The sequence below is a fragment of the Mus caroli genome, chromosome 14 (assembly GCF_900094665.2).
Source record: "Mus caroli chromosome 14, CAROLI_EIJ_v1.1, whole genome shotgun sequence".
NCBI lineage: Eukaryota > Metazoa > Chordata > Mammalia > Rodentia > Muridae > Mus > Mus caroli.
The window spans coordinates 51245242-51266473 of record NC_034583.1 but is presented as its reverse complement, the minus strand read 5'-3'; the positions used below and the strand labels follow the sequence as shown (position 1 = coordinate 51266473).

General features: G+C 43.4%; 1 protein-coding gene across 5 annotated transcripts in view; it reads left to right on the top strand.

The window, feature by feature from the left end:
- Window positions 1–21232, top strand: part of Atp8a2 (ATPase phospholipid transporting 8A2) — a 527640-nt gene that overhangs the window by 132982 nt on the left and 373426 nt on the right. For all 5 annotated transcript variants that reach the window (XM_021182071.2, XM_021182073.2, XM_029469107.1 and 2 more), the window contains 7 exons: window positions 10718–10817; window positions 11378–11476; window positions 12431–12476; window positions 13091–13131; window positions 16280–16353; window positions 18270–18339; window positions 19875–20002. In XM_021182071.2, the coding sequence (XP_021037730.1) occupies window positions 10718–10817; window positions 11378–11476; window positions 12431–12476; window positions 13091–13131; window positions 16280–16353; window positions 18270–18339; window positions 19875–20002 (558 nt within the window). The remainder of the gene's footprint in view (window positions 1–10717; window positions 10818–11377; window positions 11477–12430; window positions 12477–13090; window positions 13132–16279; window positions 16354–18269; window positions 18340–19874; window positions 20003–21232) is intronic.

Genomic DNA, 21232 nt, shown 5'->3' with positions numbered 1-21232 from the left:
AAGTTGGCACCTGCCTAATAGATGTTTCCAAGGTCAGTTACCTGGTGCATATTAATTACAGAACTAGCGGGAAGTAACCTCTCATGCTGGGCATTGCCTTCAGCCTTCTTACACAGAACTGTATGATTCCCAACCCAAGATGAGCAAGAAGTGTAGGGTCTCTTCTCCAGGGTACTAAGTATTTGTGAACCCATACCTGAGATTCTGACTTAGTTATGGCATTAAATAATAAAGCAATCTAGAATTTATCGTTGGAATAGGAGCTATTGTAAAAACAGGAGACATAGGGGCATACAAGGGAGGGGAGGTGTGGTCAATTAGATCTTTCTGGAATGTTTGTGTTAAGATTTAAGAGAAACAAAGTGTGATGACTCCTACCCGTGATACTTAGAGAGTTCAGGTCACCCTGTGCTACAGAGACTCTATCTCAAACAACCAACTGAATAAAATAAAATGACAGAAGATTGAAGGGAGAAGCCAGGTGCTGATAGCAAGGTACCAGGGCTGTTGGGAGGTTAGAGAGCAGGCCTTAGAGGATTGGAGCTGCATGTTTGGGGGCCTGGTGGTAACGGGCAGAGGGGAGGAGCTAATGTCAACAGAGGAGGCAGGGCAGTCCAGGACTCATCTAAGGCCTGCTCTCTTAGCTCAGACAATGGTTTGCATTGCTAATTGTTCACTAGGAAAGACTACCTGTCTCTCTTAGTAGTGATTATTCACTAGCATAAATAATCAGTAGGTTCTAGGACCCAGGGAATACACTTCATGGCCTGGTCTCTGGCTCTGGGGTAGCCTGGTCAGCCGTGCTCTGTGGCAGCATGGAACATATAGGAGATACTTAGGGAAGAGATGTCAGGAGAACACTGCCCATGGCTTTTCAGAGGTGAGCAGGGTGAGCTCAGGGAACAGGACTAGTGTGCCTGAGGCAGAAGCCCGTACTGGAGAAGGGTTGGTGGTCAGAAAGATGCTTAGAAGAAGAATATGGGATCTTCTAATTCAAGGCTGGGTGATCAGAGGCAGTTAGAGCAATGCTAGAAGACCCCAGTCCCAGCTTCTCTTCCCAATGCGATACAATTTCTTGTTGAAGAACTTCTTTTATTCTAACTAGAGTGTCGGTTTGTCTAATTTTTCTGTCTTCATTGTTTGCCTTTGGAGTAGCTAAGTCACTGGTTTTTAGTAAACAAAGACTTTCATATTCAAGGCACATTATCTATCATATTATTTATGTTTATTATATTATGTATTGCATGTATAATATAATTAATTATATTAAAATATACTTGACAAATTGAACAAACTATTGGGCAAATAGTGTGGATTTGTCTTAGATTAATGAGTTTTGCATTAGTAGTAATTACAATCATTAATCTCAAGGTAGAAAGCTATAGAAAAACTCCAGGTGCATATTGCCAAAACGACAACTTAAGCAGTTTTAGAAGCCAGGTCTAAGAATTTGCTTTAGCACAGAGCATGTAGTATACGCCTGTAAGTTAATCTTCAGAGAAGCTTAGGATGGAAACATTCTCTTCTTTTTTTTTAATTAAAATAATTTTATTAACTGGAGATGGTTATATAAAGCAAACTAATCTCAGATTTACATATTTTCTCTTTTATTAGATATTTTCTTTATTTACATTTCAAATGTTATCTCCTTTCCTAGTTTCCTCTCCAAAAATCCCCTATCCCCTTCCTCCTCCCCCTGATCCCCAACCCACCCACTCCCACTTCCTGGCCCTGGCATTCCCCTATACTGGGGCATAGAGCCTTCACAAGACCAAGGGCCTCTCCTTCCATTGATGACTGACTAGGCCATCCTCTGCTACATATGCAGCTAGAGACACAAGTCCCACCATGTGTTTTCTTTGATTGGTGGTTTAGTCCCAGGGAACTCTGGGGGTACTGGTTAGTTCATATTGTTGTTCCTTCTATAGGGTTGCAAACCCCTTCAGCTCCTTGGGTACTTTCTCTAGCTCCTTCATTGGGGACCCTGTGCTCCATCCAATAGATGACTGTGAGTATCCACTTCTGTATTTTCCCGGCACTGGCAGAGCCTCTCAGGAGACAGCTATATCAGGCTCCTGTCAGCAAAATCTTGTTGGCATCTGCAGTAATGTCTGGGTTTGGTGGTTGTTTATGGAATGAATCACCAAGTGGGGCTGTCTCTGGATGGTCATTCCTTCTTCAGTTTTTGCTTCACACTTTGTCTCTGTAACTCCTTCCATGGGTATTTTGTTCCCCCTTCTAAGAAGGATCGAAGTATCCACACTTTGGTCTTCCTTATTCTTGAGGGAAACATTCTCTTCTAGTCATGATGTCCAACTAAATTTTTGATTCATTATTAAAATCTTATATAAAATAACCATAAACAGACTACTAAAGAACGCACACACATATAAGGACTAACGAATTTTAATACAATTTTATTAATTCTTTGAGGATTTCATACATTGAATTATAATCATTTGTATACCTCTTCATCTTCTTCCAGATCCATCCGCATTCCTACCCTCCAACTTTGTGACATCATTTAAAAAACTCATTAGGTCCAATTAGTGTTAACTATGTACTCTTGAATGTGTGGCTGTACATTGGAGCATGATAGGTCTACCAGGCGTCACACACTTGTAGAAAACTAACTTCCCTCTCTTGGTAGCTATCAATTGTTGGGAGCTCCTTAGTTCAGGATAGGGCTTCAGGATCATATTTTCCTTCTGTACTGGGAATAGTTTTCTGGGCTACTCTTCCTCAAGCCTTGTGGATGCTGTCATAGCTTCTGTGAATTCACATGTGCAATTACTTGGAGCCATCAATTCCCTCTGTCTCTTACAATCCTTCTGCCTCCTCTGCTATAATGATCCCCAAGCTTTGGATAGAAGGAAATGTGGTATAGATGTCCCACTTAGGGATGAATACTCCACAGTCTCTTATTTTCTGAACCTTGACTAGTTATGAGTCTGTTTTAATCTCCATCTGTTGAGTAGGAAGATCTCTGATGAGGTTTGATTAATGATGCGCTAACCTGTGGGTGCAATGATAAGTCATTAGGTGTCAGTTTAATTCATTGTCCCTAGATTAGAGTCATGGTAGATTTTCCCCTAGGCCTATAACCCACCAGACTATGGGTTCTAGGGCCCCATAATGGTGCAGGTATAGCTGTACCTTAGCAAATTTTAAGTCCCTCTAAAGGACTTAAATCCTACCATAAAGTGGTTGGTTACTTCCGTGCCAGTTGTGCCACTATTGTACTCGTGGTCATATCTTGCCAGCCTGATTGTTGTTATGGCTTACAGGGTTTGCAGTAAGATAGGATTAATAATTACTTTTCTCAGCTATAAAAACTAGCCTGCAGGGGTGAAACTCCAGCTTAGTACCAGTTCCTTCTTTCATGGTCTGTGATGTCTTCAGTAATAGGGTCTTGCTATCAGGTTCTGGAGAGAAATCAAGAGCATTGGAAATAGCTCGTCTATGTGTGGGTTTATGGGACCCCCCATTGGCCAATAGCCCCAAGAGAGGTAACCCCTTCCTAGTGCTGGAGGATAGAGCTGACTGACCTGATCCTGGATAATGAGGTTCCAAACGATAAGCAGGGTTTGAGGAATAAAGCCAACAAAAGAAGTAGCCAGGACCTTGGATAAGGAGGTCTTGGATAAGACGATGACTTATGCCAAGCAAATTTGCTAAGAAGTACAGCATCATATATACAGTTTCCAAGGAGCTGGCCAAGGTCAGCAGACAGCTAAATCAGACAGTGCTGGCAAAGAGAAGATAGGCTATCCAAGACACAGCTGCCTTAGGACTGATAACTGCAGCCCTGGGGAAGGGTTGGCTCCAACCACATCCTTGACTCCTGTGAAGCACTGGCTGCAGCCCCAGATGGGATGGCCAAGGCTGACCCTGGCCAAGGGCATAGAACTGAAGTTCACTTTATCTTTTTATCAGAGTCTTGGAGAAAGTTTGGCTCCCCCAAGCTGACACCCGAAGTTCTTCCCTGGCCTCCACACATGTGTTGCACGCAGGCAGACAGATGACAGACTGACAGACAGACAGACACATGAGAGAGAGAGAGAGAGAGAGAGAGAGAGAGAGAGAGAGAGAGAGAGAGGAGAGAGAAAACAAAAATGAGTGAAATATATTAGGAAATTATACTGGAGTAAAACCATTTGCCCCCAAATACATGAAGATCCATCTGACTGTAATAGTGATCAAGAAACAATATTGTAACAGTGATAGGTTATTGGCACGAGACCCAGCACTGTAAAGACTGTTGACAGCTATTGCTCGCAAGGAATCTGCATAAGCATGTTCCCATTCACTACCATTAGAAATAACACATCCGGGTTTGTTGCTCAGGGAAGACCCTTTGCCTGCCTTGCCTCAGGTCCTGAGTCCCCAGCACCATAAGACAAAGGCACAAAATAGCAGCTGAGTTCCTCTTGTGTAAAATGTGAAGTTTAAAACTATTTTGGGGAAGATCTTGGACACATATTAAAATGTAGTATCTACGATCCTTTGGGAACAGAAATATACTAGTTATAACTTAGGAGATGTGAATTGTTACTTTCCCTCTTTTTTCATGTTTACATTTCAAATGGTACCCCCCTTCCCAGTTACCCCTCCACAAACCCCCATCCCATCCCCCTCCCCTTTGCCTCTATGAGGATGCTCCCTCACCCACTCACCTACTCCCACCCCACTGTTCTAGCATCCCCCTATTCTGGGGCATCAAGCCTCCACAGGGCCAAGGGCCTCCCCTCCCATTGATGCCAGATAAGACCATCCTCTGCTACATATGTATCTGAAGCCATGGATCCCTCCATGTGTACTCTTTGGTTGGTGGTTCAGTCCCTGGAAGCTCTGGATGGTCCAGTTATTTGAAATTGTTCTTCTTATGGGGTTGCAATCCCCCTCAGCTCCTTCCCTAGCTCTTCCATTGGGGTCCCCGGGCTCAGTTGATAGTTGGCTGTGAATATCTGCATCTGTATTGGTCAGGTACTGGTAGAACCTCTCAGAGAACAGCCATACCAGGCTCCTGTCAGCAAGTGCTTCTTTGTATCAGCAACAGTGTGGGTGTTTGGTGTCTGCTAATGGATGGATCCCTAGGTGGGGTGGTATCTGGACGGTTTTTCCTTCAGGCTCTGTTCCATTTTTTTTGTCCCTGTCTTCCCTTTGGATAGGAATATTTCTGGGTTAAAAATTTTGAGATGCATGGGTGGCCCCATCCCTCAACTGGGGGCGGTGCCTATCTTCTGGAGGTGGTCTCTACAGTTTGTATCTCCCCTTTGTTGGGTATTTCGGCTAAAGTCATTGCCATTGGGGAATTGTTAGGGCAATTGTTACTTTTTAAAAGTACACATTTCCCTCAGAGATCCCGCTTCAGGTAATCTGTTTTATGAAATTACGCTCACCTAAAGACATGAGCATATGAGCACAGATATGTATTGTGATGTATAAATAAAACAATGTTCATGATTGAATGGCTGAATAAATTTCAGAATCTTAGGTCATCACTGAAAGAATGAATTACTATGATCTTTAGCCTCTTGTCAGGAAGTCTGTGGTGAATATTTGCATTGTGTTCTGAGTTTCTCATTATCGCATCCACTTTTGTATGTACAGTTGTATCCAGGACCCACAAAATCTGGATATAGGTCTGGGTTTGTAAATTAGTGTAAGCTAAATGAAAAGAGAAATAGAATTTCTTAGGAATGGCTAGTGTGTTGTTTTTACACAAAGTATCCATTAGTGGATGGTAAGGACAAAGCAGGAGACTTTCTGGTATTGCCTTAAGCATCCCACCTTGGGATTTGTGGAGTTGAGGGGACCCCCTGCAGCGCTGTGTTGAAGGAAGTGCTGTTGTGACCACTGGCCAGGAAAGCACTGTGCTGTTGGTCTGCCTGCATGGTCCCCTCAGCCTGCAAGGCACAGAGTGGGACCAAAGAGGATGTTTGGCATGCCCATCTTAGAGATCACCATATACAAAGAGAAACTCCTGCCGACTGACTGTGCCTGGCTGGCTGGCTGACTGACTCTCTCTCATTTACACTCAGTTGCGGTGGGTAAGTGGATACACAACGTACACTTTGCTTTGACCTGAATGGGGAAAAGCTTGCTGGAGCAGACAACCCTTGGGCTGTTGGCTTCGAAGAGAAGGATGTGGTTTGATGAGAAGAGGAAAAATGTTATGGGGAATTGGGCAAAGGATGAAAGGAGTGGAATCTTTAGTAAGGACAGTGCCCTTCAGAATAGAGTGACTTCTACTTACAGGGGAAGAGTTCTTCTCTGCATTTCCCTGTGTGGGGAGAAGCAGGGAATGGAGCCTGGTGCTGGGATGCCCACTCATCTCCTAGAGTAATGACAAGAAAGTTGACTCAAGTGTGCATCAGAGGGTTGTGCTAATACTGCCGCTTTTCAGACCCTCATGGGACAGGCCAGAATTCTCTCCCTTCCATCCATGAGCCTGGGACCCCTCCATGGCTTCTGGCCAGAGGAAGTGCTTGTTGATTGCAATACCAGATGGGAGTAGTTTCCAGAACATTCAATGGTGGGGGTAGAGGAACAAGTTGGGTCTTTGAGTCCAACATCATCTTCTAATAAACAGCTCCTTATGTCATCCTAAAATTACCCCCGAAAAACAACTTCCTTCCTAGTTCTATCTGGATTCTCTTTAGTTTCCCAGACAATATAAAATTAGAATAAAAACAACATACACAGAGGGTTAAAAGTTGAAACAGTTGGAAGGGCTTGCCGTGAAAATCAATAAATGACTACCAGCCTCATCTTTTCATTCTGGACATACTCTACCATAGACAACCACTTTGAACCCTGTCTTTATTTCTTCTGTTGGTCTCTACTATATTTCAAAATTAAAATCAGAAATTTTGTTTTCCTAAACATGTGTTCATATATTTAAATGGATGTGTATTATGATTTTTGTGCTGGGGATGGAGCCTGGGGCCTTACAGGTGCTAAGCAAGCACTACACCACAAGCCCTTCACTGTATTTTAAAACTAAATTTAGAAGTTATCTTCATGGCATTCTATAACAAAAGAAAAATGAACTTACTGACCTTGGTGCTAAATGATGAAGCGGTGGACTGTGATTACATCTTTTTTAAGTATAATTTGTTTTCCACTCCTCACTTTTGGGATTAAACATTAATTTTTGCATATTATGTTCACTATGTATTTATACTATCCAACCTCTCTATTTTATTTTTTGCAGTGTTAAGAGTTGTACCTGGTCCTTGGGCATGCCAGGAAAGCCCTATGTCTCTATGTTTGGAAGTAATCCTGTCAAATGATTTTTATGTCTACTCTGGCAGCTCCTTACTAGATAGACTGGTTACTCTGTAGCTATGATATAAATAGCCACCTAGAACTTTCCTGAGTTGTATATCTAGGTTTGGGCTGCAATGTGTTTTCTTTCTTTTTTAAAAAAGTAATTTCATGTAATATAGTGTTTGTTAGGATTCTTCAATGCATATGTAATGTGCAATGATCCAGTAAGGCAATCGTCCCTATCCAGTTCTATTGATGTTCCTGGTACCGTAAGCAGATTCCTAAAAAGAGAATGTACAGACTGCATCGCAGTTTAGCTGGGTATAAAAACCTGAACTCTTTCTCTAGCTGCCTGTGTTGTCTAGTTGATTTTCTCCTTTGCAAATATGTTCTCCTTTTGGTAGCTTTGTGTCTTTATGAAACATTTGTTATACTATAGTCATAAACATGTACAACAGGCTAGCACCATTGTAGTATCCCATTGTGACTTGTGTGTAACTAAATTCCTTCTCCCTCCACTCTGCCCTCTAAATGGCTTTTGGTAAATTCTGATGCTTGAGGAAATGTTTCTGCTTATATAGGGTTCTTACTTAAGCAAACTTGATTATCTGATGAAAATATATGTCAACTCTAGATTGATAAGAGAACAAAAGAGAGCATTACTGGCTCTGTTTAACTGAACTTGCGGTTGTTTTGGAATTGATGTCCCTGGGCCTATTGAATGTACACATTAAACACTTCCTGACTTTTAGCTTTGTTGTCTCATTCCTTGGTCATTTCCAGCAACTCATTTCTCTATCATCCCTCTCCATATATTACTCTCTGTGTTCACATCTACTTGCTCTGTTTGGTGACCTGCTGAGTTTAATCAGGGAATTCTGATTAAACCTGGGATTTGGAGTTACCTATTGGAACCTGGTGGGCTTAGCAGTGGGTACACAACTGAAGACAGTAATTCTCTTCTGGAATCTATCAATAGCCAGCACTTGAGAGGCAAACCTTAGAGTCCTGTGAGCCCCTCCTGCTTCCATGACTGACTGTTGCTGGAGCTAGTCTCATGTGAGCCCAGTGCAAGAAAGCACAGTTGCTGTGATTTACTGATTGCTGTGGTGTGTGAATGTAGAGGGTAGCCTTTCACAGCCCTTCAACTAACTCTGTCTCCAAGCTCTTACATTATCCTGCCTCCTCTTCTGCAGTGTTCCCTGGACCTTAGGCAGGGAGGTAAAAATGTCTTCTTTAGGGGTGAGCTCATAGTTACCACATATTCTCAGCATCTTGACAGCTGCAAGTCTCTGTATTCATCACTGTTCATTGACAGAGTGGCTGGGGGCAACTTTTGTCTATGGGAATACACATAGACACAGGAATTCAGGCCACATACTTTGGTTTTATGCACTATCCTGTATGTATATGGGAGATCAACAGTATTTCAGCTAGAGCTAAGTACTTCAATAGAATTTGGCAATTATCTGCAGTACCATAAAATGAATAAATAATGAATACATTAAAATAAATAAATTAACTATGATATAAAGACATGAATACATTCTTAGGACATTTAATATTGCCTTTTTTTTCTTCTTATTCAAATTCTGGCAGTCTTCAACTCCTTAGTGATTATTCCTCTTTCTCTTCCCTTCCCCCTCTCCTCCATTTCTTCCCTTTCCCTCTTGTTTCTTCCTTCCCCATCAGTGTTTTTGACACAGTAAATTACTATGTAGCTTAACTTGGCCTTAACTCATAATCCTTTTGCCTTGGCTCCCTGGTGCTAGGATTATAGGGGTGCATCTTCATGCCTGGCACAGTTGGGGGTAGCAGCTTGATTTTGTTGGTTTAGGGATCAATTCTAGGGCCTTGAGCATGTTAGGAGAGTGTTCCACACTGGGTTTCACCCCCAGTCTGCAAGAGGAGTGTTCTCAAGAAGAGAAGGGATGGTGTCTTCCAGGGAGCATGGAGGATGTGAGGCTCCCTGAAACACCAGTCTGTGCATCAAGCCATCATCTTGTGGGGACTTCAACTTGACCTGCTCTTTTGGTGCCTGGTCAGTAATGCCTTTACCATGGTGCAGACAGATGTGCTTTGTATGTGTGTATGAGAAGAGGTGGTGTGGATGCCTTCGAGGTTCTTGTGGTTTTACTGTTCACAGTTAGAAGGTATGTGCTAAGCGAGCTTAGCTAGCAGGGCTCTGGAGGCTCCTCAGGGGAACTCCCACTTTCAGCTACTGGTGAAATTCAGTATTATCTGTTCCAGCCTTTCTTGTGCTTGGGAGCCAGTGCAGCTAGCATCTTTGAAGATGCCTTCTTTCGCCTGTGTTCTGCATCTCTGGCTACCAGGCAGCTTGGTTGCTTGGGACAGGATTAGAACCCACAATCCCAGCACTCAGCACTTGAGAAGTGCAGGCAGGAGGACCAGGCGTTCACGATTATCCTTAGCTTCATAGTGAATTTGAGGCTGCCATGGGCAACGTGAGACCCTGTTTCACCCCCCCCCAAACAACCAAAACAAACAGACTTGGGATCATGCTTCCAGAGTAGGCTAGGAGTCATTGTGGCTCTCAGTTTGTGTCTTTGGTTCAGTTGATTTGCTTGACTGCCATGTCTTGTAGGTGAGGTGCACATTTTATCTGTCTAAGTAGTCTCCTGGGGGCAGAGAAATAAATGGCATCTTCCTCAGTATCCATGCAGGATTTAACCCAAGGCTGCCTGAGAGTTCAAAATCCATGGATGCCCAAGTCCTTTCTATAAATGGAATTGCTTGTGCATAAAACCTACACAGCTCCTCCTGTACCTTTGGCTCATAACTAGATGACTTAAAATTCTCAGTGCACTATACATGCTATGGAAATCATTACAGTGTGTTGACTAGGAGGTAATAACAACAAAAAAGCCTGTGTGTATTCAGTATAAACACAGTCTTCTTCTTTTCAAGTTTTTTTTTTAAGTCTATGGATGCAGAGCTTTTGTCCAGAGGGCTAATGCATGCATGGGAGCAGAGACAACATGATGTGAGAATAACCAGTGTGGCTTTGAAGGCAGAAGAGCCCTTTAGAATTTGACTATGAGGCTGGAATGGGTTGGGGGGGGGCAGACTGCTCATTAATTGCTACAGGGTGGAGGGAGAAGATAGCCAGGTGAAGCCAAAGCCTGAGCAAAGGTTGCCAAAGGAAGGGTGCATGGTGCGTAGGGGGAAATGGGAACTACTCCGCGTATCATGTGCACCTGAATGAACCTGAATACACACATGTTGCTCTTAGCATGTGGCTCCCAGATGGGAGTCATTGGTCTCGTCACCCCATGGGAAAGTGGAATGTCCATTTCAAAGATTGAATTGCAAACACATTGGAAGTGTCCCTGGTCAGTTGTGCCCTCCTACAAAGGACTTACCGTTGGGTATCACTTTGCTGTTATTTAACTAACAGTCGTACTTGTCTTTGTACTTCCAGTACGGCCAAGTACAGCGTGTTGACATTTCTACCTCGATTCCTGTATGAGCAGATTAGGAGAGCTGCTAATGCCTTCTTCCTCTTCATTGCCTTATTACAGGTAATGGTTTTTAAGGACTTAAAAATTGCAAGCTCAATTATGTGCAAAATGAGATTCTTCTAGTAAGTGCCTTTATTGGAAAAGTGTTAGAATATTTACATAGCTTCCTTCCTTAAATTATCACTAGGGGGGACAGACCTGAATCTTGGTATAAAACAAACGTGGGAGGGAAGTCTTTGAAAAAAGAAGTTACAAAGAGGGAGCAGAAACTGGTTCTTGTGGGTCCTACCTTGTCATGTTTACCTTTTCTTGTTCTTTTTAAAATTATTAATGCACATTCATTATATTAGACATGATATTTCACTGTGACAGTCCATACATATATACCACGCATGTATTTTGGCCATGAAGGTCATATTTTTAACCCATTTTTCTTTGCAAATACATTGCCAGGTTGTTAGGTAAAGTTTCAAATGCAAACTACATAGCTAGGTTTTGAATTAGTAGGCCTTTTGTTGTGTAACAGAAGTGGACCAGACTAGCGAGAGGGAGGAGGGTTGAGCACCATGTCTTCCTTCTTTGTGGAGACTTTCATCCCAATCTCTCTTGTTCTCTTACAGCAAATCCCAGACGTCTCGCCAACAGGACGGTACACCACCCTGGTGCCCTTGGTCATCATTCTAACGATTGCAGGCATCAAAGAGATCATAGAAGATTTTGTAAGTCTTTGTCTCTGAACAATAAAATGCTAGAATATGACATTTGATGTGCATGTGGCTGGGTGATATGCTTATAACAGGAAACCAGGTCATACCCTAAGCAGTTCCTAGAGGAGTGCTGGTGTTTGATGGGAGCAAGGTGTACTCTGAGAGTCCTAGACCCCTGGGTAACCATTCTCAGGGGCTTCTATGTTCTATGTTGTTTTGTTAGACCCTGGCTGGGGTTTATTACCACCACTCCTTGTATCCTACCTTAGAGCACCTGGATTCGGGTAGCAAATGAAGCTTTTAATTAGTGCTCTCTGCAAGCAGCACTGTGTTTGATATACCTGAAGTAATTCTCCAGTAATCTTTCTCCTCACGCTTCTTTCACTCCTCACTGGCCACAACCATGTTGCTATTATCTCCTTAGCTCTTTCTGTTTTGCGCGCGCGCGCGCACACACACACACAGACTATCACACACACACACACACAGATACAAACAGACATGCACAGACACACAGATAAACATACACAAACACACATACATACACACAGACATGCACAGACACACAGATAAACACACACACACACACACACACACACACACACACACACACACACACTTCATGGAATAACATAGTAAGCTAACCTGAGAATAAAACCCACTGTTTGTTGTTGGGTTTATAATACTAAGTCATCGTTTCAGGTCGTCCACAAATAACTGTGGGGAATCTGAAACTTTGAAGGGCTTGTAAATTGTGAGAACCAAAGTATAGTCACTTATGCTTGGAATAGATCTCGTCAGTGCTGACAGATGGCGAACCACCCAGCTGAAATCTACAACACGAGCATTGTAACGTTCTTGGTCCCGTTACCCCCTGGTTTTATGGTTTTCCATTTCAGTTATTCATTTGGAGCATTTGAATGTAGGAAGCTTTGCTTTTCTCTCTCTCTCTCTCTCCTGTAACAGAAACGACATAAGGCAGACAATGCAGTTAACAAGAAGAAAACAATAGGTAAGCAACCAGGCCCAATCACCTTCCATTGTTAATTTAGGATCAAGTCCTGTGTTTGAGTAATTCTTAATCAGTGGCTATTGATACTGAAATTAAATTGGAAATGCTATCTATAAAAATCTTTAAAGAGAGAGAAGCATAGTAAAACAGAATGTTAGTGTTTATAGTAATATATTAATGGGGTTTGTATACTCTGGGGTTTTAGAAGATAGCATTTTCAGAAATTAGTTAGTTTATGCCCCTAATAAGTTTCCCGTATCCACAGGTTCGTTTTTTGCTCACTTTCCTTGTTATTTTGGTTTTTATCTTACCTCTGTTTTCTGTTGCTGGTATTGCTGCTATTGGAACTGTGTAACACCAGCCCTTTTCTACTCCTGATCTAAATACAAATTCTCTTTGCTTACATGCACACATAAGTGTGTGCATATTCCCACATGTATGTTGTGGAGGTGCACAGACGGCGGCCCATTTGTGCATGGTTGGTCATCTACCTTGGATATGATTTGTGAGGGTCAATAAGTACAACTTTCACAGATGTCTTTAGATTTGTAGACAGCTGACTTTTCATCTTGAGTCCCGCCATTATTGACCATCTCACTGTTTCTTCCTTACAGTGTTAAGAAATGGCATGTGGCACACTATCATGTGGAAAGAGGTGAGGATCGATTTTTAAAGATAATATTAGAAAATATCGAAGTGAAGGCTTGTCTCAAACTGCTGATGTGTGTGTGTGTGGATAGGAAGTTTGCTGTGAGGCCAAGGCCGTGCCCACTTTATGAATTTCCCCATGCAAGCTGCTTTCCCATGAGGACTGCTGCATGCTTCCTTCCTCCATTCTGACCTGTTGTAGAAGGACCCAGTGTAGCAGTTCAAGCCGTGCATTTCGTTATTCTCCAAGGATAGTTCTAACATTTCACAGTAGTTTACAGTCTCTGAACCCTAGGGGGGAAACATTTCCCCTGGTCTGTCTTTTTTTTTTTTTTTTTCACCAAAACTTAAATGTTTAGAGTTGTTTTTAGCTTCCTGGAGTCTCACTTTCAGATATGTTTGGTAGAAAGATCTCTGAGTGTGAACAGGGTTCCCAGGCAGGGGTGGAGAGCGCACTCCTGCTTTTATCAATACAGTGGTCGCAAGAGGGATTTTCCTTCCTGCCACTGGCAATATGATGTCTGCACTCATGGAGGGAAGGTATCGTAGTTGGTTGTTGGCTGAAATCAATTGTGCTGTACTGGTGTTTTCTATGTGAGAAACCCAATTTTTATCCAACTGTCTTAGCTGGGCCTTGTTGACAGCCACACAGTATTGATTTTAAAGACACCATTCATCATTCTGGCAGTCAACACTGACTTTTTGGAAAAGAGAAAACCATATTTTAGAAGAGCAACTTCAAGTATTGTTTCTTCCTTAAAAATCTGCGTTATAGCCAATGCCTCGTGTCGCCCTTTCTGTGGGGGGATGGGGCATGGGGAGAGGTGGGGATGTTGCCAGTGTGCCTATAGCACTCACTGTGGTTTTTATTTGATTTTACCCCATCTAGGAGAACCATCAACCCTTTAAAGAAAACTTCCCTTTGTAGTGTTTTGTCAGCCACTATAACCCTTGAGGCCTCACTGGCCTTCTGAACTTTGGAAGTTCAGGGTGATGGTTCTTGGTCAAAAGGCAGAATTCCCAGGAGAGAACTGGCACCTGCGCAGTGGGAGCTGGAGAATCCTCATAGACGCTCCATCTTTCCAGGGGTCTTCTGGCCGCCTGCTCCTCAGAAAGGCACCACCAGTGGCTTGATGCCACTCGATGTGGTGGGACATGGAGTCACTGATTTCTGAGTTCAAGAGCTGGTAGTCTTACAGACTCCCAGAATTCCTTCCTGTTCCCACACGTGCTTGGGGTATCACCACCACAGTATAGGCCCTGGCTCAATACACTTCGATTTCCATTTTCAATGCATTGTGGTGAGCCATCTTAAGCAGGCCAGTTAGCAGATGCTAGAGACTACCAACCATGGAATTTGTGATCGAATCTTCTTATGCAGTTGTCCTCTCAACCAAATCGGGTATCCTTGGCAACCAACACTGGTCACACACCAGTCCTCTTCCCAGAATTCCTGAGTCAGAGTCTGAAGTTTACATTTTGACAGGTTCACAGGAACGGCTTCTGCTGGTGATATGGGCAGTTCACTGCAGAACAGTGAATCTGGGGACGTTGGTAGGGTTTGAGAAAAAGATGTTGTTCAAGACAGAGGGTAGGGAAGGAACACATAGGTGTTCTCGAGAGCCACACCCAGCTGAACTCATGCGAGAGTATTACATTTGAGACAGAGACCCTGAGCTTTGCTTGGCTCTGGTGATCTCAGAGAGGTAGACCTCAATTGTTGGGATCAATTCTGAGAGTCCTTTAGCTGTTTTACAGTTGAGAGACAGGAGGCTCCTTCTGAGGCTGCAGTGAATCAGGGACCCTGAATAGTTTTTTTTTTTTCTCACTGTGCAAATTCTTTTTAGTGATTATCGCACAAACCTGGAATGGTAGGTCATGTGTAAGAACACCAAACAGAAAACCAGCTTCAGATTCTGAGTCACCGTTTCTCATTGTAGTTGAAACCTCTTAGCACCCAGATCCTAGAAATAAAGTGTCTTAAGAGAACATCGTTTGACTTGCCTTCTTACTTTGATTTAAGAAAAAAGAATCCACTGTTGTGGTAGGTGATTAATCTGCTCTCAATTGCCCAGCAGCGACATTGAGAGTTCCGTGCTATCCGCCCTCATGTTCTGAGTTCCTGAATGAATGACACACACACGTAGCCTTATATTTAATATGCCTCAATCAGCCCATTGGCTGGGCCACTCCCTAGCATCCATGTGGTTAACACACTTTCCATAGCTTTCTCATGGTTACACAGCTGCCCAGGGGACTCACAGTTGCACAGGCCAGCTTCAGAACCACATGTGTGACACTTCCACCGTGAACAGCTGTGGAGGTGTTTGAGAGATGAGAGGATACTTGGAGGAAAATGTGATCTTTATACTTGTTCACTCGTCTTTTCTCTTTCCTTTCCTTTTCTTCTTTCTTCTTTTTCTTTCTTTTTAAAATACTTTTTTAATGAAACACCACTGCAAAACTGCAATGTCGGGACTGGAGGGTTGGCTTAGTGGTAAAGACAGAAGCACTATAGCCACTAGTTCAGGACTACCTGTAACTGCAACTCCAGGGACTTTGACACCCTCTTTTTTCACAAGCACCTTCACTAAGGTGCACTTATGCACAGACAGACAGACAGACAGACATAAACTATAATTAAAAATTAAAAACGCAGTGTGGTCATTTCTCAGTTTCTGTAGGAACTAGTCCCAAGTTGATAACAACAGATGTCAAAATGTATAAATGTTTAAGTCCCTTATATAAAGCAGAGAAGCATTTACATAGAACAAGTGCGTATCCTCCCATGAATGTAAAATCTCTGGATTACAGAAAACCCGGTGCAATGTGAATGCCATGGAAATGGTATTATGGTGTGTAGCCTAGGGGACAATGGCAGGGAAATAGTTTGTGATGCCCAGCCCAGAGGCAGCTTTTGACATCTGGGTTATGGATTCTTCTCTTTGCAAATAGTTTGCCTTTGCAGTTGGTTGAACCCACAGATGTGGGGCTTGTGGGTATGGAGGGCCAGCTGTGGCCCAGTGGAAGCATCTGCCTGTTGTTCTCACAGGGTGCGCCTTACATAGTAACTTTCTTCTTCATGTATTTACCCACCTGTATCACATATGTGTTCTCTTTTCTTTTGTGCCTTCTGTCCTGTCCCTGGTCTCTAGGTGGCAGTGGGAGACATCGTGAAGGTCCTCAATGGACAGTATCTTCCGGCAGACATGGTCCTGTTCTCCTCCAGGTCAGCTGTGCCGGTTGGCAAAGGTTTGGAAATGTGTGTTAAGGACGATGAGTGGAGTGCAGAAGCTCGATCCCGCTTCTCCATCACATGAGTTCTCCTCTCTGCTCTCCCTTCACAACCTGAGCACCCCGAATCAACTACAGTGTTAGATTTTGGCGCCATTTGGATTTCAGATTTTGAGATTTGAGATGTGCGGTTGTTAAAGTCTATGTAAATATTTAAAAATCTGAAACAGTCAAAAAATTGGGGGCACTTCTAGCCTTAAGCATTTTGTCTAAGTTAGAGATATAACTAGCGTGGACCCTTGTCACTTATCTTTTCCTGCCTGGACCCTGGGCTGCTTTTGTTTTGTTGTTATTTTTTCTTTTCATTTCCTTATTTAGAACCCCCTTTGCTGGTATTGACTGCTTTAGCTCCCAGCAGCAGTTCTAGGGTATTCCTCACTGGTCAAGATACGAGTTAGAGAGTGTGACTGTTTAATGACACCCCGGAGGCAACTGAGCTGAGACAGCAGCACTTTCTTGGTCAGTCCAGCCAGCTGTTCACCCTCTAGCACCCAGTACTGCCAGTGAACAACTGTTCTAAAAATCGGAGACATATTCTCAGCACAGACACAACCTGCTGGTAGCCTTGTTTCTGCCCTAAACCTCTGCTGCACACAGGGTAGTTTTGTGCCAGAAACAGCCATGGGCACACAGGGGTGGGGGTGTACAGAGTCACATACTTCTGCCCTTAACTTTCTTGACTTCATGAATAAATGATGTAACATACTGCAAAGAAGGGAAGACAAAGAGAGGGTAACAGAGACCTCCCGTTCCAGAAGTTCAAGGTTATGCAGTGCACTGTTAGGACTGTAACTCTCTCTCTAATACACCACTGGGAAATGCGGGTGTTTATGCTGTTTGTAGCTGTGTTTCTTGTGTGGGGTTTATCCCTCGTTAGAAACCAAGCATAGCATTGACTTTCACTAAGGATAAAAAGTTTAAAGATAGGACCTAAACCATTGTAGAGGGATCCATAAACATGGGGTATGAGTCATTATTTGACCATATTTAATACCAACAAAGACACTCTTAGGAATATTAGAATATAAGTCAGTTGTCAGTTTGGGCCAGGAATCTGGTCTGTGATCTCAGGTAAGTTGGCTTCCCTCGGATGCCAGTGGGTTTGGGGTGCTCCTTGTATCTGATTGGTTGTTTTGTGTGAACAGCCTGATCAGTAGCTTTTAACCCCGATACAGGAAAACCAAGGCACAGAAAGCTTAAACATCTTTCCAAGGTCATATGGCCTCTTAAAAGTATCATCACGGGCTTGCTGCAGAGTCCTTTTCCCACCACTACCTGTCCTGTACTGACTAAAGCCAGGAGATTAGAGGAGGGACTAGTGTGTGTGTGTGCGTGTGTGTGCGTGCACGTGCTTACTTTTACTGTTTTTAAAATTAATTAAAGAGTTGCCTTCTGAGATGGTGATACATGTAGGGAAATGAAGGCTTACCACGTTTGTGCCTTTTCTTTTAACTCCTATGACTCTAATTCTCCTCAAAAGACATGTTTGTGCTGGGTTTGCCGGGGTAGCACTATTGGTCAGGGGTAGGTGGGTCCTCGGCCTTTAAGAATCACTCTACCTCAGTGGGTGGGCTTTATATTCCCATTCTAGAACCAAGGCCTGCCTGCTTTTCATCCATCCTGTTAATGTCTTGTCAAGACCAAGTATATGAAGCTGAAACTGGAGTTCTGGTGTCTAGCTCCAAAGAGTGTGCGCCCCTCTTTTCTCACTCATTGCTCGGACTAGAACAGCAGTTGCCATAGTGCATTTGAAGGGTCAGCAGCAGACACAGTTTCTGTATCAGAGGTTTTGTGAGCTGGGGCTTTATGGAGAGGACAGTACTAACGTTGGCCTCTCCCCCTTCCTTTCAGTGAGCCCCAGGGGATGTGCTATGTTGAAACTGCTAACCTGGATGGCGAGACGAACCTTAAAATACGACAGGTAAAGTCACATCATGACTCGTGCAGATATATGGTACAACTATCCACCATGCACGCTGTGGAGAAAATGTCGTTTATCCATGGAAGATTATCCATTAAACCCCAGTGAAATAAAGGTACAGAAGATTGTGACCCCAGTTATGGGGGAAACTTGTTGAGGCCTGGGAATGAAGACAAGTGAGTTTCCCCAGCCCCCAGTGTGCCATATCTTCCTAAGCTCTGCCCACAGTGCTCAGGACAAGAGCATCCTTACCAGGCTGAGCCGGGGAACTGGAAGAGAGCAGCTACCTGGGCTTATGGAGGAGAAAATCCAGGTGTCTCAGCTTGCATCTCCAGTTGGAGCTGCTATTCTACCAGTGGGGGGCCAAGCATAGACACACTGTTTCCCTGCTTTGAGTGCTTTTTACCATTATTCTTATGAGCTGCCTGGGGTGACCTATGAAATATTCCACTACCATCTTGACCCCCAAGCCCCTATAAACTGTGCAAAATAAGACTTTCAAATATTTTTGCTCATACTAAGAACACATAGGAAAGTGCCTAGACCACAGGGGGTCTGCTTATCTGGAAAGCGACAAAGTCTCTGAAAGATGTCTGAAGAAGCAATGTGTGACGTTCAGATATCACAGTGATGAAGTCGGTAGGTGTGCCCAGGCCAGAGAGTGACCTCTGTGACAGAAGAGGAGTGCTGAATTTCTGCTGCCCAGGCTGAAAAATGCAGAGTAACGCTGAACGAACGTTTAGATATAGATTCTCTAGTCGGTGGACATCTCCTGATGGGCCACCGCATTTACAGCACTCTTGGTTAAGTTAACCCTTTCTGGGCTGCTCTGCCAAACCAGGCTAATCTCCACTGAAAATGAACCATTGTTCCAATGCCAGAAGAGGGAGCTTCACAGAGAAAAACAGAACTAGGAGAAACTGATAAAGCAAAGCCTGTGGCACAGGGAGGAATTTCGAGAGGGGAGAAGCCATGGTCAAATATAGTGCAAAGAATAGATTTCATGCATAAAAATACTAGGGATTTGACCCTCCTGGAGTTTTTTGCTTCATAAGACTGAGTTTAATAATTCATTTCACCTATCTTTATTATTTCCTATAGGCATTTGGTCTAAAATTTTTTCTGTTTGAAGAAGCATTGATGAAGCTTGTCAGACTATTTTGTTAGGAAATATTCAGAATAAAAGTTAAAAGTTGTAAGTGTAATGAGGGGGTACACTGCAGAATATTAAGGGGTCATTTCTTCTGACTTTCTGATGTGTTATAGGACAGCAGCAGCATTGCCTTCCGTCAATTCATGGACTGTTACTTAAACAAGGCTGGTTCCCTCACGGGTGGGAGCTTCCTCTTCTGCACCGTTGAAATCTTTTGACATCTGTGTGTCAAACCATGTAGTCTTGAGGGGCTATGGGATTTATCAGATGATCGCATGGCAGATGGCTCATTATGTCCCTATGAGTGACAGAATGCCACGCCGTCTCTTCAATGTAGATGGCAGTATGTGATCTTCTCTGTTGGCTCACCGTTCCATTTTAGGGCTTGAGCCACACAACCGACATGCAGACGAGGGACGTGCTCATGAAGCTGTCAGGAAGGATAGAGTGTGAAGGGCCCAACCGCCACCTCTACGACTTCACCGGCAACCTGCACTTGGATGGGAAGAGGTTTCACGGCTTCTTTTCTTAATTATTTCTCTCCCAAGTGCCCCACCCTGCCTCCTTTCTTAAATGTGCCAAGAACTCTTGGAGCTTTGGAAAGTCCTAGCTTCACATTGTTTGATAATAGTGTGTTTTCTTTTGTTTAGCTCAGCTCCGAGAGACTGAAAGGCCATTTAGATTCATTTAAAACTTCCCTCACATTGAAGGAAAGAGGAGAGAAACGAGTCAAAGACCTCATTTGGGGCTCATAGAAAGTGGCTTATTCTTTCTTGCTTGGGACTTGCTAGGCCAAATAAGTGATCACGGTTGCATTAAATGGTTCAAGAAAGCAGCAGGGAAGTATTTGATGATCCTCAGCTCACTGCACATGGGAAACAGATGTGACGCTTCTCGTTAGCTTTCTTCTAAACAGCATGCTTTTTAAATTGTTGCTTGTTTGTGTTTGTGGTGCTGCGTAACTGGTAGATCAGCAGTTCCCCAGCAAGCCTCACCACAACTCTGCTTGTTTTTAGAACATTGAATGAGATGAGGCCGTGACTATTACATAGTCAGTGCAGTGTCCATTGTGCAAGCATGAGAGTTAGTGTGGACTTCTGGTCCCCACATAAAAGCCATCCCAGTGCCGGGAAAGTTCAGATTGGCAATGAAGTCCATTGGCTAGCCAGCTAAACCAGGAAGTAGGAGAGACTCTGTCTTGAATATAAGGTGGAAAGATAAATGATGTTGACATCTGGCTTCCACATGCATAATCACACATGAACACAGAAGCATTACACACACACACACACACACACACACACTCATGCACACATGCACACACGCATGCACATTGAATGACTTTCTGTCTGAGGATGTCTTTTGTCACGATGTTGACCTGTGATCTACCTGATGATACTCTATAGTCCACTGTCTGGGCTCTTCCCCTTACTTTGAAAAGACCCTTGACTAGGGGCGGTAGTGACTGAATGTTAGGACTCAACAGATGGTCAATGTGATAACCAAGCATGCAAGTGCTTCTTGGTAGGCATTTCGTGTGTAGCCATCCAGCGTACTTCCTGTCTGAAGATGGTCCCTCAGATGCCCCTTAATCACTATGCCATTAGACATGAGTTTATTGCTATTTTTTTTATAGTCTATAAAGTAAATTTGTTTTCAGAAATGAATAAGCTTGTGGCTTTTCAGCATTTCCTTTATCAGTGTTGGTTGCACAGTGGGATTATGAGACATAATCCTCTC